Genomic DNA, 15,370 nt, shown 5'->3' on the forward strand with positions numbered 1-15,370 from the left:
CCTTGGCAGACTCATAGGCCAGAGGGTTTGTCTTTTCCTGGTGTCTCTCCCCAGGCCCAGGCTCCCCTTTCCAATGGCTCGTCCTCTCCTGCATTCTGCCTTCTATCGGAGTTCCTTTTTCGCACCTTTCCACCTTCGTCATCAGTCAGCGGCTCTTCGTGGAGCCTGGGAGCTCCGTCGCTGCCTGGAGCAGCCTTTCTTTAATTTAGAGCGTTTCTCCCCTTTATTTATTCACTGGTGACAGCCAGTCTTTGAGACCAGCCTGGGAGCATGGAACATTCTCTGAAGGGAGTAAAACTGGTCAATGTTTCAGAGAGTAGCTGGCAGAAAGGTGGGATGGAAATCCCTGTATCTGTGAGGAGGTGACCTGTGGTCTGAGACCTAGTGATAAGCTCTGGTCAGCAGGGACAGCAGGCCAAAGGCCTGACAGGCGGGGGTGTTTGTTCAAGGAACAAAGAGAAGGCGAGCGTCTGACCCTGAGAGAGTGCAGGGTGAGTTGACATTGGTAAGTGGGAAGCAGGAGAGAGGAAGAACAGCTTCCCTCAGGTTGATGGTATCTCATGGAATCCTTAGAATCTTAAACCACAGATGGCCATTAGAGAATCTCTGGGCCCACATGGTCAGTGGTGGGACTTTAGGTGTTTTCTACCAGAGCAAATCTTGGATGAAAAGAGCAGTTGGAATGCCAGGGGGACCCTCAGCATTGCCTGGCTTAGGGAGTGGTTGCTTCCTGGATGAATGACTCTATGGGGAACGGTAGGTCACCATTAACTTGAGGTGGGACGTCTTTGAGCCAGAGGCCACAGTGCAAGGGGACAGTGGGCCCAACACAGGCCCAGTGGAGTGTTAGGGTGCTGCAGGGTCATATGAGCAAAGGCCATGTTCTAGATCTAGCAGCAGGAGTAAGAATCACCCATGGGGAGGGGAAGGTTAACTGGGTTTACGTGGGACAGGCTTTTCTGCTCTCTCCCTTACTCCAGAGTGTGATGGGACTGTGGGGTTGGAGAGAACTGGGAGTGCTCCTGGGACTAGGTCAGGGTGACCCTAGCTGACTAAAATTCGTTTTTTTCCCACTGCTGCGTTAGTGGGCACAGTTAAGCTTCCTGTTACCAAAGGAATTTTTTCTTAACAACAACAACAACAACACAACATTATTATTATGTATTTGTCTGTGGTCGTTCTCCTCCTCCTTCAATCACAGTCTCTACTTTTATTTATTTATTTTTTTAAAGATTTTTATTTTTATTTATTTATTTGACAGAGATCACACGTAGGCAGAGAGGCAGGCGAAGAGAGGAAGGGAAGCAGGCACTCTGCCGAGCAGAGAGTCCGACATGGGACTCGATCCCAGGACCCTGAGATCACGACCCAAGCCCAAGGCAGAGGCCCAACGCACTGAGCCACCCAGGCGCCCCCTCAGTCTCTACTTTTAAAAGATCTTTAAAAGATGCCAGTCAGTCGCTGACCCAAGTGAGCATCAAGGTTTCTTTTCCTCCACAGGCATCTGAGCGGCAGGATGTCAGCCTGCTTGTCTAGCACCATCGATAGGAATGCAATGTGTCCCATTTATCATGTAAACTTCTGTAGTAGCCACATTTTAAAAAGTGAAAAAAAATTGGTGACATTACTTTTTTTTTTTTAAAGATTATATTTATTTATTTGACAGACAGAGATCACAAGTAGACAGAGAGGCAGACAGAGAGAGAGGAGGAAGCAGGCTCCCTGCTGAGCAGAGAGCCCGATGCAGGGCTCGATCCCAGGACCCTGGGATCATGACCTGAGCCGAAGGCAGAGGCTTTAACCCATTGAGCCACCCAGGCACCCCTACTTTTTTTTTTTTAAGATTTCTTTATTTATTACAGAGAGAGAGAGAGCATAGGAGTGGGGTGGGGGTGGAGGTGGGGTGGGGTAGAGGGAGAGAGCCCCAGCAGACTCCCTGCTGAGTGCAGAGCCCCACGTGGGGCTTGATGCCATGACCCTGAGATCATGACCTGAGCTGAAGTCAAGAGTCGAAGCTCAACCAATTACCACTGGGTGCTCCAGCGTTCCTTTTAAGAGTATATTCTGAACAGTATGGCCCTTGGGTACAATGCCCTTAACCAGCTATTTGCTGCACCTGTTCCAGCTGATACGGAATTTTGGTTTTGTTTTAAGAAGAAAAAGATCACCCTTTGGGATGAGGAGTGTATCTACTGTGGCCTTGCTGGCAGTGGCCCTTCATAGCCCTTTGCCCTCCCTGCCATGGGATTCCAGAGCCTTGCTCCTTGGCCTGCCAGTGGCATGAAGCAAGCTGGCTTGTAATGGATCGCAGCAGGGACTTCCAGTTTGCTGTCCTCGGGCAGAGATGCCTCCAGGACTCAGAAGATGGCTCCAGTGGGGCCCAGGGATACTGGCTCCTTGGAGAACCCAGTCTGGCCAGGCATAGTCACGTGGACCCCTGTCATGCCCTTTTCTGTATGGACTTACCTGTTCTCATGAGCAGATGGCTGGTTTCACTTAGTGTATGTGTCAAGAGGTGCCCTTCAGTTTCTTGATCTGTAAATCAGGGATAGTAAATGGGGCTTATGAGGAAGCCCAGAATGAGCCAAGGGTATGGAGGAACCTTACAAATTGTCAAAGGTGGTGTTCAGAAGGTAAGCCCTTGTGTTCAGGAAGCTTCGAGGCCACAATGGCAGACAGGCCTGTTGAGTTGTGCAGTTTCCATTTGTGCTGCGAGAGCCTGATAAACCGTGGGAGGTAAAAATCCCAGGGACAGACGTGGGAGATCTTGACTGGCTTTTGGGGGAAGATGTTTGCCTGCTATACAGCTTGTTTAGAAGAATCTTTGGATGCTGTTACTTTATTAGAGTAACTATCAGTCCGTTTGATTGGATGACTGATTTTGCAAAGTTCTCAAGGACCTAATTTTTGTCATCAGTGTTTTGGGTCAGAGTCAAGACAGCAGGCCCTCGTTATAACCTTGGGCAAGTCACTGAACCTTCTAGAACCTCGGTTTCTTCTGCTTCCGTTGAGATGATCACATGGCTTTTCCTTATTTGGCTGTTAATGTGATGAATTACATCAATGCTTTGATGATCGAACCAGCCTTGCATTCCCAGGGCCATGCAGGGTCCCGAGGTGTTATCCTTTGTCTGTAGTGCTAGATTTGCTTTGGTTGTTGTTGTTAAGGATTTGGATGGCTCAGCTCATTGATAGGGTTTGTAGTTTTCTTGCTGTGTCTCTGTCTGGTTTTGGTGTTAAAGCAATGCTGGCCTCTTCATGTGAATTATGAAGTGGTCTCTCTGTTCTGTATTCTGGGAGAGATTGTGTGGAATTGGTGTCATTTCTTCCTTAAAAGTTGGTAGAATTCATCTAGTGAAATCTTCAGGGCCTGGGGCTTTCTGTTTTGGAAGAGCTTTAACTGTGAATTCCTTTTTTAAAAAATAAATATAGGACTATATGTTGAATGAATTTTGTTAGCTTATGTCTTTCCATGATGGGACCATCTGATCTGAGTTGCTGGCTTGTGGTCGTAAGTTCTTTTATTACCCCTGTAATGCTTGTGAGGTCAGTGTTGAAGCCCCCGTTACATTCTCAGTATTGGCAGTTTGTGTCTTCTTATTCCCTTGCTTGGTGTAACTGGAGGTTTATCTATTTTATGTTTTTCCCAAAGAACATGTTTCGGATTTGATTTTTCTCTCCTCTCTGTTTTTCTGTTTTTGGTTGATTGATTTTTGCTTTTATTTTTTCCTTCTGCTTGCTTTGGGTTTATTTTACTTTTCTTTCCCTAATTTCTTTCTTTCTTTTTTTTTTTTTTAAGATTTTATTTATGCGGCGCCTGGGTGGCTCAGTGGGTTAAAGCCTCTGCCTTCAGCTCAGGTCATGATCTGAGGATTGAGGCCTGAGTCGGGCTCTCTGCTCAGCGGGGAGCCTGCTTCCCTTCCTCTCTCTCTGCCTGCCTCTCTGCCTGCTTGTGCTCACTGTCTGTCAAATAAATAAATAACATATGTTTTTTTTTAAAAAGATGTTATTTATTTGACAGAGAGATCCCAGGACCCTGGGATCGTGACCTGAGCCACCCAGGTGCCCCTCTTTTCCCAATTTCTTAAGGGTGAAGCATATATTACTGTTTTGAGCCTTTTCTTCTTCATTAATGTAACTCTTACCTCTCAGCCTTGTGTCCCACAATTTCTGATAATGTTGTATTTTCATTTTCATTCTGTTCAAGATATGTTAAAATTTCCCTTCCGACTTCCCCTTTGATGCATGGATCGTTTGAAAGTACGTACTTTAACAAGTATCTTTCTGTTCATGTGTAGTTTAATTCTGTTATGATTTGAGAACATACTTTTATGCTTTCTGATTCTTTTAAATATAAGATTAGTTTGGGGTGCCTGGGTGCTCAGTTGGTTGAACGTCTGTCTCTTGATCTCAGCTCAGGTCTTGGTCTCAAGGTTGTGAGTTCAGGCCCCCACTGGGCTCCACACTGGGTGCGGAGGCTACTTAAGAAAGAAAGAAAAAGAAAGATAGATAGATAGTTAGATAGATAGACAGACTGATTGATTTGTTTTGTGGTCCGGACCGTGGTCTGTCTCCATGGATGTTGTTTGTGTATGCCTAAGAAGAATGTGTCATTTGCTGTTATTGTGGAATGTTCTATAAACATTAGTCAGGCCAAGTGGTTGGTGGTGATGTTCGGGCCATCCCCATCCTTACTGATTTTCCGCAGACCTACTCTGTCACTTCTTTTTTTAAAAAATTTTTTTTATTAAAGATTTTATTTATTTATTTGACAGAGAGAGTGAGCACAGGCAGATAGAGTGGCAGGCAGAGGCAGAGAGAGAAGCAGGCTCCCTGCTGATCAAGGAGCCTGATGTGGGACTCGATCCCAGGAGGCTGGGATCATGACCTGAGCCGAAGGCAGCTGCCTAACCAACTGAGCCACCCAGGCGTCCCTACTCTGTCACTTCTAAGAGAGGAGTGTGGAGGGCCCCATCTGCTGTCGCAGATTTGTCTGTTTCATCTTTTAGGTCTGTCGGGTTTTTCTTCATGTGATAACCTCAGTTTTTTAATCTGGAAGATGAGCATGCCCCATGGTGTTGTTGCGTGGCCTGAATAACGCTAACATTTATCCAGCCTTGCCAGGTGCCCCTCACTGTGCTATAAACGCTTTCCTTGCCGTCTCATGTGCCACTCTCATTCGAAGCCATCAGAGTGCATGTGACTTTCCCAAGTCAACACAGGGTTCCTCAAGCTGGACTAGGCTGGGGTGCCATGGCTCAGGGCTGTGCTCTGTCCTGCCTCATTAAAGCTGGGGCTTGGTGTCCAGTAACTTCCCAGGGGAGGTCAGCTGGCTTATTGTTACTGCTTTTAATATATAACACGTATTCGATAAAAGTATGCTGTAGCATCACCCTAGTGGGGTGGTCCTGAGCCCTCGAGGGTGAGTGTAAAGAAAAGGGGTCCGCAGCTAATGATCACGAAGTGGAGGGGGACCCAAGGCGGAAGAGATGAGGGCCTTGATGAAAAGCGCAGGACCTGCCTGTGGGTGCGACTCCCAGGAAAGGGGCTCGCTTTGGCCCCACTGACCAGGGTGCACGGGAGCTGCCAGAGCCTTTTTTGCACCTGGTGCAGTTGATTGATGGGTAAATGAACGTCTTTGCCTTTCCTGGAAGGAGTTACAGATTTGGGAAATTAGAGCAGCTGCTGGCCATTTCTTCTTACCGTGGGATGTAGGAATGCCTCAAAGCGACATTTTTTTCCGGAAATCGGCTGTGGCTGACTACCATGGTGTTGTGACATTCCAACAAACCTCCTGTCTTGAGATGGTTTCCAAAGCTCAAATGCCCTCCGATTCTAGCGTGGAGCCTACAGTCCTTGGATCGGTGTCCTCTCTCCACCTTTTCCGTAGAATGCGTGTATCCCCAGAGGGCCCCTCCAGAAAGAGGTGAGGTGTCCCTCTGCGCTATTTAACAAACAAAGGGAGAGGACAGAACAGCCTCAGCCTGGGAGCACCCTCAGCACCGTGTACTTTCATGCCCGGTCTGTCCTCCGTCCAGAATGTCACCTCGGAGACTGGAGGGCTGCAGTCTTATCACCCCCGTGTCATCCAGGGGAAACCCTAGGCTGCAACTGGTCACAGAAAGCCTACCTGTGGTCCCTCTCGGAAGGTGGGAGTGATCTGACCTCAGCTCGCACTGTGAGCTGCCCGGAGACCTTCTTCTGAACCGGATGCTCCCCCACCCCACCCCATGCAGAGTAGAACAGACGAGGTTGGGTCCTGCCTTAGTAAAACTCTGAGAATCTAGCATGTTCGTTCTTGTGTCTGTGTCCTGTGTCAGACACAGAGCTCTAACCAAAAGTTACCCACTCTGTAGAGAATGCCGGGAGCGATTTGAGGGTCCCCTGGGAAAGGCAGAAGAGGCTGTGGTCCCGAAGACATACTTGACACTGGTGGAGAGCCGGGTTGGAGGACCCCAGCCCCTCTGGCTCCCTCCCTCACCCAGCTCCTCTTGCCCTTTGCCTTATGTGCTGTGTGGATCCCACTTACAATCGATGCGACTTTGACTCTCTGGGCCCCTACTGTTTGTTTGGATGTCACAATGTTACCCTGGGTGCTGTTGACCCGCAGCAGATCGTCCCCCTAAAGTGTCCTCCAAGCCCGCAGTAAAGTGAAGTTGCTATGAGCCGCTTCCTCAACCACCCGTAGGGTGTCAGTAGCCGAGCCTATTCGTCGGTGGCCCGCGTGGAATTATTCCCGGTTTCGGTAGGTAGTGCCTGTCCTCTTTTCAAACACAGAACTCTGCTGTCTGTGACCTTGGAGCGGGATTCCATTCTTAGAATGACCCGGGAGAGAAAGCCAGGGCTTTTGCTGCTTTAATACGGTTGGGGGAGAGGAGGGGGGGAAGACCCTCCCCTTAGGTCAAGGCAGCCCACTGGTATGCAGGGGTGACCGAGGGACCTGGGATCGGGGAATTTTTGTTCTTTTCGGCTGAGCCGCTTTGGGGAGGGAGGTTCGCCCTTTCCCGTGAGTTCTGGGAGGTGACAGCAATCAGGAAAGGACGCTCAGGCCTTTGGAGGAATACCCCAGTGGACATTAGTCATTCTTTCCTGCCAAGCAGGCCGTTCTCCAGGCAACGCAGATCCCTTGCACTCAAGGTGACCCGGGTAACTGGATGCTTTCCTCCCACCAAGACAGGTTGACCTGAGGGCACTGGGACCTGGTTGGGGCTGAGGTTCCAGTTTTAACCAGTTCAGTCTTGGGAGACTGCTGGATATCCCTTGGCTGCCATCTTTGGCTGGTGTTGTTGGCTTGCTAACCGTAAGTGCCTCAGTTTCCCTTCCCCTCAGCTCCCACCGAAGGCAAAAGTGGCAAATTTGACCTGCTCATTTGCTCTGTCTCTTTGGGAGTATTTGAGGCTTTTGCTGCAGCATTTCTAAGTCCTGACAGAAAGCCTCAGTTTCGGTCTGGAATCTGGAAGGGCGGGTCTGGACATGGCCTGGCTCTGCCCCCTCTTGCCTGTGATCTGGGGGCTTTTTTGAGCTTTTGGCTTTCTTATCTGCAAAGTAGGAATAGCCACAGTGCTTGCCAGGATGAGGTATGCCAGCCTTAAATAAAGCCTCTTTGATCTTGTTATCTACACTGGAAAGTTTCTTGCCGGAGGGTCGGGTTGTAGTCCTCAGACTCCCCCCAGAGTGTCACCTCCCTGGTGGCTTGCTCAGAATGACATTGAGTTGAATCCTTAGAAATGCCTTCGGCATTTCCATAGGCTACGGTTTCCCCCAAGGCCAGTGGGGAGACAGGGGACACAGTTCACGGTTCCCAGTGAGGAAACTTTCCTCTCTGGGGAGGTGTCATTTACACACAGTGAAATGCGTAGACTTTTGTGTCCAGTTGGAAGGTCTAATGTGCAAGATCCAGGCTGGCCAGGCTCCCGCTGAGATGGCAGATACTTCCATCACCCCCGAAAATGCCCTGTGCGGCTCCTGGCCAGTGCCCCACCTTGTTTCCCAGGCAGCCACCATCCATGTGCCTGCACCTTCATGGGCCTGCCCTGAAGCACTGGTCTGGTTCTCTCCTGCTGGCATCCCCGGGTTTCTAGCAGTGACCCTCTGGCCATCACCTGCACCCTCTCTCCAGCTGGATGGGTCCCTGCTCTGGACCTCACACTTCACCATCTTTCCTCTGTCTTGGTCACTGGGGATCCTGAGACAGCCTTGTGTGAGCACAGAGGGGGGCCTGGAGAATCAGGCCTGCGGATAACTCTGCCTATCAGTAAAACGAGGCTGCTGATAACCATGGAGGATAAAGTCGGTGGGAGGCTCTTGGTGGGGAAGTGGGGGGATATTTCACGTTCCAGGTGTGCTGGCCCTATGCTCCGCTTTGTGATGTTTCAGAGGGCAAGCCTGGGTCTTAGAGGGCCTTTTGTGTGCAGCTTCTGGTGGACGGGTGGTGTGGGTGCCCAGCTTACGGTGTAGCTGAAGGCTGCAAGTAGGATCTGGAGGGGATGATGGGTAGTAGAATTCGGGGGAGGGGGCAGGGCTTCAGGACTGCTGATAACACCCCTGGTGCTCCACCCGCACTCTCTCCACTGAGCTGCACACCCTAGGGACTGAACTGCCTTGAAGAGATCCCAGCCCTGAGGTTTCTAAGAACCTTAGAAAGCCCTATCCCGTCCCGGGTCTGGCCATCCTGCCTCCCGCCAACACTTGTGAACACTACTTGATTTCTCAACCTAAAAGGTGCCATAAAAATATTGATGAAGCACAGTGCTTGGGCAGCTGTGAATCTGTCGCCTCAGAAACAGAGGGATCTGCTGGCTGCTGTTGGCCGCCCACCTGCAGAATCTCCATGGCAGCTGCTTGGGCAGTTTCCTGACTCCATTTTGAAGCCAGAAGGGAGGGTATCAGAGTCCTAGGAGCCCAGGCAGTTGAGCTGGAGGGCCCTTCCAGACCTTTAGCCTCTGCTTTTTACTAATGATGCAACAAGGGCCACCGTTCACTCAGCAAACATTTACTCTTTGTGCCGGGTGGAAGACACAAAGTTGGAGGAAAACATGGCCCCTCGCCCGGAGGGATGAGTATGAGATAGGGACAGATAACCAGATAATCACAATACCGTGTGCACTAAGGACATAGAAGAGAGTGCCATGGGTGAAGGTAGAGGAGATGCTCCCGCCGGGTCTTCAGGGGTGAATAGGAGTTCGTCTGGAAGTGTCAGAGGGATAGAGAGTATTTCAGACACGTGCAGACCCACCGTAAAAGAGTCTAGAGCATGATGTTTGGTGTGAGCGATAGGGTGGGCAAGAAGGATCACAGGTGAGGTGGGTGCAGGTGAATCATCACCTGTCAGTGAGTCCTGGAATGGGTGAGCCAGTCCAGTGCAGGTGAGGACGCCCGGGGTCCAGAGTGTGGCAGGAAATGAGGCATGGGAGGCTGGCTGGGGCGAGGGTGCCCCATCCTGAGGGCAGTGGGAACAATGGGGTCAAGGCACAGATTGACTCCTCAGTGAGAAGGGGGAAGGGTCAATGGCAGGCAAACTGGGTGTTTAGGGTTGATCTGGGGACCGAGGAGCGGGGGCAGTGAGGCAGGCACTGCTCTGAAAGTGGCCAAGCAGGACCAGAGCAGCAGCTTGGTGGCTCCGCAGGCCAGCTCTCTTTCCATGCCTCTTGGGGTTCCTGTTCACCAGTCAACCCCATCGCAACCTCTCAGTGGGCCTTGCAATCAGGTGCTTAACAAACATTTCCTTTCAAACAGAAGATAGAACGTTCTTTGGTTCAGTCCCAGGCTTTAGGGGCTTTGGGGCTGAGATGTACCTGTCTCAACTCCAGGGGAGGACAGCCTGTTCCAAGGCCTTTTCTAGTTGTTTGGTCCTTCACGAGCGGCTTTTTCTCTTCTGGTGTATTCTCCAGGGCAACTTGGAATTTCCCGTGAGGGCCCCAGGCTTTGTGAGGTGCCCACCCCCCAACCCAGAGCCGAGAGCCTGCGGGACCCACCGAGCCTCCACTGTTCTGCCGGACAAGCTGGGGGCCTCCAGGGGGCGTCTGACCTGGGACTAGAAGAGAAGGAGGCTGGAGGGCAGGGGGTGGGGTTGCCTGCCTGCTGGGTGTCGACAAGCACCCACAGGGTGCCCATGGGGCAAGACTGTGCTTCCATTGTCACCCTTCGCTATTTGCTGACTGGTTCCCCCTTTGTCATTTGTTTATTAATAATGTGCTTGGGCACTCATGTGGCCACTCTGTCCCTCAGCCATTTCATCCCATGTTCCCTTAGCAGTGCCTTTGTTGGCTCATTCATTCTCAGCTCTGCCCTTGGCCCCTCAGAGATGAAGACTGTCTTTGACTGGGACAGGAGGCCCACATGTGCCAAGGACACGCCTGGCCACATCTTCCGTGCTTAGTGACTTTCCAGAGTCTTCCCACCATCTCTACAGGAAGGGTGTCTCAGTGCTGTCCCTCGGGGACATTGGGACCATGTATGGAGACATTTTGGTGCCACTGGCCCCGAGGGGGTGGCGGCCAGGGGTGTGGGGAACAGTCCCACCACAGGGAGCGCTCCATCCTTGAGTGTGGATGATAGAGGGCGGGAAACTCTAGCCATAGATGTGGCTAGTAGCATGAATCCAGTGTATTGCTCTCCAGGGCCTTTTTTTTTTTTTTTTAAGATTTTATTTATTTATTTATTTGACAGAGAGAGAGAGAGAGAGAGATCACAAGTAGGCCGAGAGGCAGGTAGAGAGAGAGGAGGAAGTAGGCTCCCTGCTGAGCAGAGAGCCTGATGTGGGGCTCGATTCCAGGACCCTGGGATCATGACCTGAGCCAAAGGCAGAGGCTTTAACCAACTGAGCCACCCGGGCTCCCTCCAGGGTCTTTTTAAAAAGACATACACAGGAAACACTTAGTACAATGTGTGGTTATGTGTTATTTTCTAAAAATGTATATATATGTATATGCTGTGGGAAGTCTGCAGCTTGCTCTGTTCATTGGACATTTTTAAAAGAATATCACAACTTGACATATAATGGCAAGTTTGTTTGAATTCAGTAGCTTTGCTGCTTTAGGAATGGGCCTATTCTATGTGGCCATTCTTCCATAGGTGGACGGCTATGCTTGTTTTTTTCACTGCAAGCACATGCACTTTGTACACTCGATGTGAGTTTCTCTGGAACAGGCACTTGGGAGTGACCTTGCTGACAAGGGGGAGCACGCCTTTTTTCTTCACGCCTTCCCCAGCACTCAAGCCTGGCCCTCATTCAGGTTGCCCTGGAGGAGGGACAGGGCTGCTGTCTTAGTTCACATTTACCTGATTACTAGGGAGGTTGAGCGTGTCTTCCCACGAACAACAGCCCCTGGGGTTTGCTCTGGGGCCTCCAAAGCCCTCTGCAGGTGTGGCCCCAGTCACAGCAGGTGGTGACCCAGACCTGGGTCCTGGTGGTGTTCCTTCCCCATCAGGGTGCTGGCTGCTCATGATTTCCTGGCCGAACGTCCCCGCACACCACTCCTCTGCCACTTGCCCGGCCACCGTCTGACAGGGCACGATGCGGCTGATTGGGTTTTGGCTTTTTATCTTCAGTTTTATGATTACACTGTAGTAACCTTTGCTGGACTTGCTTGTGCCCGAGCCTCCCGGCGTGTTCCCAGAGGGTAACTATGTTTCTGAGTTCCGGGGGCTTTGCACTCCATGTCCGGCAGGCGGGGGCCGTCGGGGGACTGGGCGGGTCTCCCGCTGACGCTGCTCTGTCCCTGCAGGCAGACCTCTACGTTATGACCCTGCTGTTGGGCTACGTGGACCCCTCGGATCCCTGCTTCGTGGCTGCCATCCTCACCATCACTTTCAATCCGCTCTTCTGGAATGTGGTAAGCGCCCTAGCCCGGCCCTGTGTGGGCTGGCTGTGTGCACGGACAGACGGACGGCTCTTCTCTCTCTGTATCCGTCTCTGGCCAGTTCGGAATTGTCCTTTCTGTTTCCCCAGTGAGGTCAGAGCCCAAGGGATGCTGGCCAGGCCAGGATCCCATGATGTGCGGGCCGTGACAGTCCTGGGCTGCTGCTGGGCCGGGCCAGCGGACTGTCCCGTGATGAGGCTGCCCACATGGGCCCGACGACTTCGGTCTTCTAGAGGTTGCTGGAGATGGCCTTGGCTTAGAGGCTCCCTACCTTCGCTGCCGCGCTGCGCAGTCAGGTGGCTTTCTTGGGAACCCTCACCCTCTCTGATGTGCTCGAGAAACTTGATTTGTTTTTCCCGAACGAGGCTCCTGGCGAAATGGGTTTGCACGGCACTGGAGTGTGCATGCCAGGGAGTAAGAACGAGCGAGCAAGGAGTGAACACAGAAGGAGACAGAGCAGCACCCAGCTCGTCTGTGGGTACGGGTATGCTCAGGACCCAGAACTGTTGGGGGGCAGGCTGTGTGGGAAGGGGGCCCTGAGCCCTCTGAGGAAGGTGTGGGAATGGCGGACAGGCCCTCCTGCTACCGTGTGTCTCTGCGATGCCCCCTACCTGCTGGGAAGCTCTTGGGATTTCTGCAGGAATGGAAGGGGGTGGCGGTAGTGCCCGAGGGCTGCTTCCCGAGGCTCCTGCCCTGTGCCAGTGCCCAGGTTTGCTGATGCAGAGCCACGGACGTCCTGTGATCGCCCTTGAGGGTAGCCTGAGGAGTAAGGCCAGCCTCCCGGTTAGCAACACACTGTTCCAGACTGTTTTTATTTCGGGTGGCCACTTGGTCCCAGGGGCGGAACACGACACATTTGTCACCTGGTTGCTGAGTTAGAGTCTTGTCTTTGTCTGGGGAGATGGGTGGTGGGTGGGAGTGGGGGTGGGGCGGGACTGCTCACTTCACAGAGGCCACATTCGGAATGTGCTGTCCCTTCTGTCCTGGGTGGGGGGGGAGGGGAGCACCCACCCTGAGATGGCTGGTGCAGGCCCCCGGCTGGAGGGGCCCTGAGGGGAAGGAGGAGCTCTAAGGGTCAGAGGTTCGGGCTCACTTCTTTTTGTAAAACTATTCTTGAGGCCTCCTGGGACTCCTGCCTCAGTCCATAGAGGAAACCCAACTACTACCACAGCCCACCATGTCTGAGCTGACCCTGACCTGACAGGGGCCTCCCAGCAAGGGCTGGGCTCCCGGAGGGCCTGCATCTCCCTGTGCTCTTCTGCTTGTCTTTCTTTCTCCCCCAGCCCTGCTCCCCACCCCCAAGCCTTCCTCCTGCCACACAAGATCACGGTGGGTAAAACAGCTGGAAAATGGCCCTCAAAGACGTATGTCCATGTCTTGTCTTTGGAACCTGTGACTGTTACCTTATATGGCAAAAAGGGGAGCTTTGCAGGTGTCAGGGATCTCAGGATGGGGAGATTGTCCTGGATTATTGGGGTGGGCCCTCAGCACAACCCCATGTGTCCGAATAAGAGGGAGGCAGAGGAAAATGAGAAGACACTGGCTTTGAAGACGGAGATGATGCGGCCACCAGCCAAGGAAGGCTGCGGCCACCAGGAGCTGGAAGAGGCAGTGAGGGATGGATCCTCCCCTGGAGCCTGGGGGTGAGGGGAGGGGTGGAAGCACAGCCCTGCTGGCACCTTGATCTGGCCTACAGACACTGATTTTGGACTTCTGGCCTTCAGAACTGGGAGAGCATAAATTCCATTGTTCTAAACCACCTACTCTGTGGAAATGGGCTACAGCAGCCACAGGAAGCCGGTGTAGGGTCTCAGAGAGGCTGTTAATCCGTGCTAGGAGAGCTGGCTTGTGTTGGGAGTGTGCAGTGCTCTCCCTGGTTCACTGTCCATGCCCTGTGGGCCTGGCTGGTCCCCAGTGCTGAGGGCTCAATTTACTGAGTGCGCGGCAGATCCTGGGGACACTTCTTCATGTACAAGCCCCTTCCTTTATTTCCTGTAGGCTCTTCTAACGGTGTATTCAAGTTCATTTTTTTTTTAAGGTTTTATTTATGTATTTGAGAGAGAGTGCTCATGTGCACAGGAGCAGGGGCCCAGGGGCAGAGGGAGAGGGAGAAGCAGGCTCCTCCCCCAGCAGGAAGCCGGATTGGGGCCTCAATACCAGGACCCTGGGATCATGACCTGAGCCCAAAAGCAGATGCTTAACTGACAGAGCCCTCCGGGCACCCCTGCAAATTCATACTAAAGTTGAGCTGTGGCCCACAGCCCCGTAGTCAAGCTGCTTAAGATTCGGGCAGCTCAGAATCTGTGCACTTGTCATAGGTTTTTTTCTTTGGTTGTAGTGTTTGATTGGCCTTGCTTTTTATTTTAAGAAGTTATTTCACTGGAACAGTCTGTGGTCATCAGTGGGAGAGAGGCTCAGAATGGGAGCCTTTAGGGGAATGCGCTGTGGTTTAGTGGGCTGCCGCGGGCCAGACAGTGGCAGAACAGGCAGAACTGCTCTGAGTGGCCTGCTTCCCCCTCCCCCAGCTCTGCGTGAGCAGTAAGCGAGAGGGCACCTGTAGAAGAGCATACTGAGCATTGACTCAGTGGTGACAAGAGGGACTTGCGGCAGGGACACTGTGCTGAGTGTTCCAGGTAGCGTTTTAGTTGCTTGGCAGGGCGAAGGCTGTTATTAACCCCTTTGGAAACTGCTCAGAAGAGGTTCACTCATTTCTTCAGCTGCTTATTGATGGCCCACCACACATGTGCCAGGCACAGTGTTCAGGTTCCAAAGGAGCTGACATCCTAGGAGGGGGACCCTGAATAAACTCACAACCACCATCAAGGGGGGTTGGGGTTGACGGAGAGTGAAGCTGGGGAAGCAGGTGGCCCCTGAGCCAAAACCTGCTCCCCCTCCAACATGGGAGGGAGCTCCCCAGGTATCCTTGGAGGAGGAACCAACAAGTGCAAAAGTCCTGGGTGATTTCAAGGAAGGGCCGCTGGCTGGAATGCGACCCAGCGAGAATGGAGAGCAGCAGGTCAGAGAGGGGGCCGTCCTAACAGTACTGGCCTTGTAGGCCGTGGGGAGCACGTGGGGTGGGGCGTTCTGAGTGGGGAGCCGGGGAAACGCGCAGTGCGTGGCCTGATCTGACTCGGATTTTCCAGGCAGCTGTGTGCTGATGAGAGCAGATGCGGGGGTGGGGGGGTGGAGTGGGGTGGGGAGAGGGCGGGGCTGGAGGCTGTGGTGGGGCCTGAGGCCCAATGGTGGCTTGGACCAGAGTGGCACCAGCGGAAGTAGGAGAAGTGGTCAGATTCTGGGCACGGTTTGAAAGCCGGAAGAGTCAGCAGGATTTACCATAGTTTGGTGGGGAAGTGCCAGAGAGAGGAGGCACCGCCAGGTGCAGCTGGGACCTGAGTGACTTCTCAGAAATGAGGAATTGGTCACTCTGGCATATAGTTCCCCAAACCCTTGAAATTTCCTAGGGTTGAAGGCCCGCCAGGCGTCTTTTGTTAGGTTAACGAGGTGACCTT

General features: G+C 52.4%; 1 protein-coding gene across 9 annotated transcripts in view; it reads left to right on the forward strand.

Moving 5' to 3' along the window:
* The window catches only part of PEMT (phosphatidylethanolamine N-methyltransferase), an 84,910-nt gene that overhangs the window by 9,987 nt on the left and 59,553 nt on the right, over positions 1 to 15,370 (forward strand). For 7 of the 9 annotated variants that reach the window (XM_059379326.1, XM_059379324.1, XM_059379325.1 and 4 more), the window contains one exon: positions 11,727 to 11,834. In XM_059379326.1, coding sequence (XP_059235309.1) covers positions 11,727 to 11,834 — 108 coding nt within the window. Of the gene's footprint in view, positions 1 to 6,615; positions 6,746 to 7,211; positions 7,301 to 11,726; positions 11,835 to 15,370 lie in introns of those variants that run through there. The other 2 variants (XM_059379327.1, XM_059379331.1) reach the window with 2 other exon arrangements.

The sequence above is a fragment of the Mustela nigripes genome, chromosome 16 (genome assembly GCF_022355385.1).
Source record: "Mustela nigripes isolate SB6536 chromosome 16, MUSNIG.SB6536, whole genome shotgun sequence".
NCBI lineage: Eukaryota > Metazoa > Chordata > Mammalia > Carnivora > Mustelidae > Mustela > Mustela nigripes.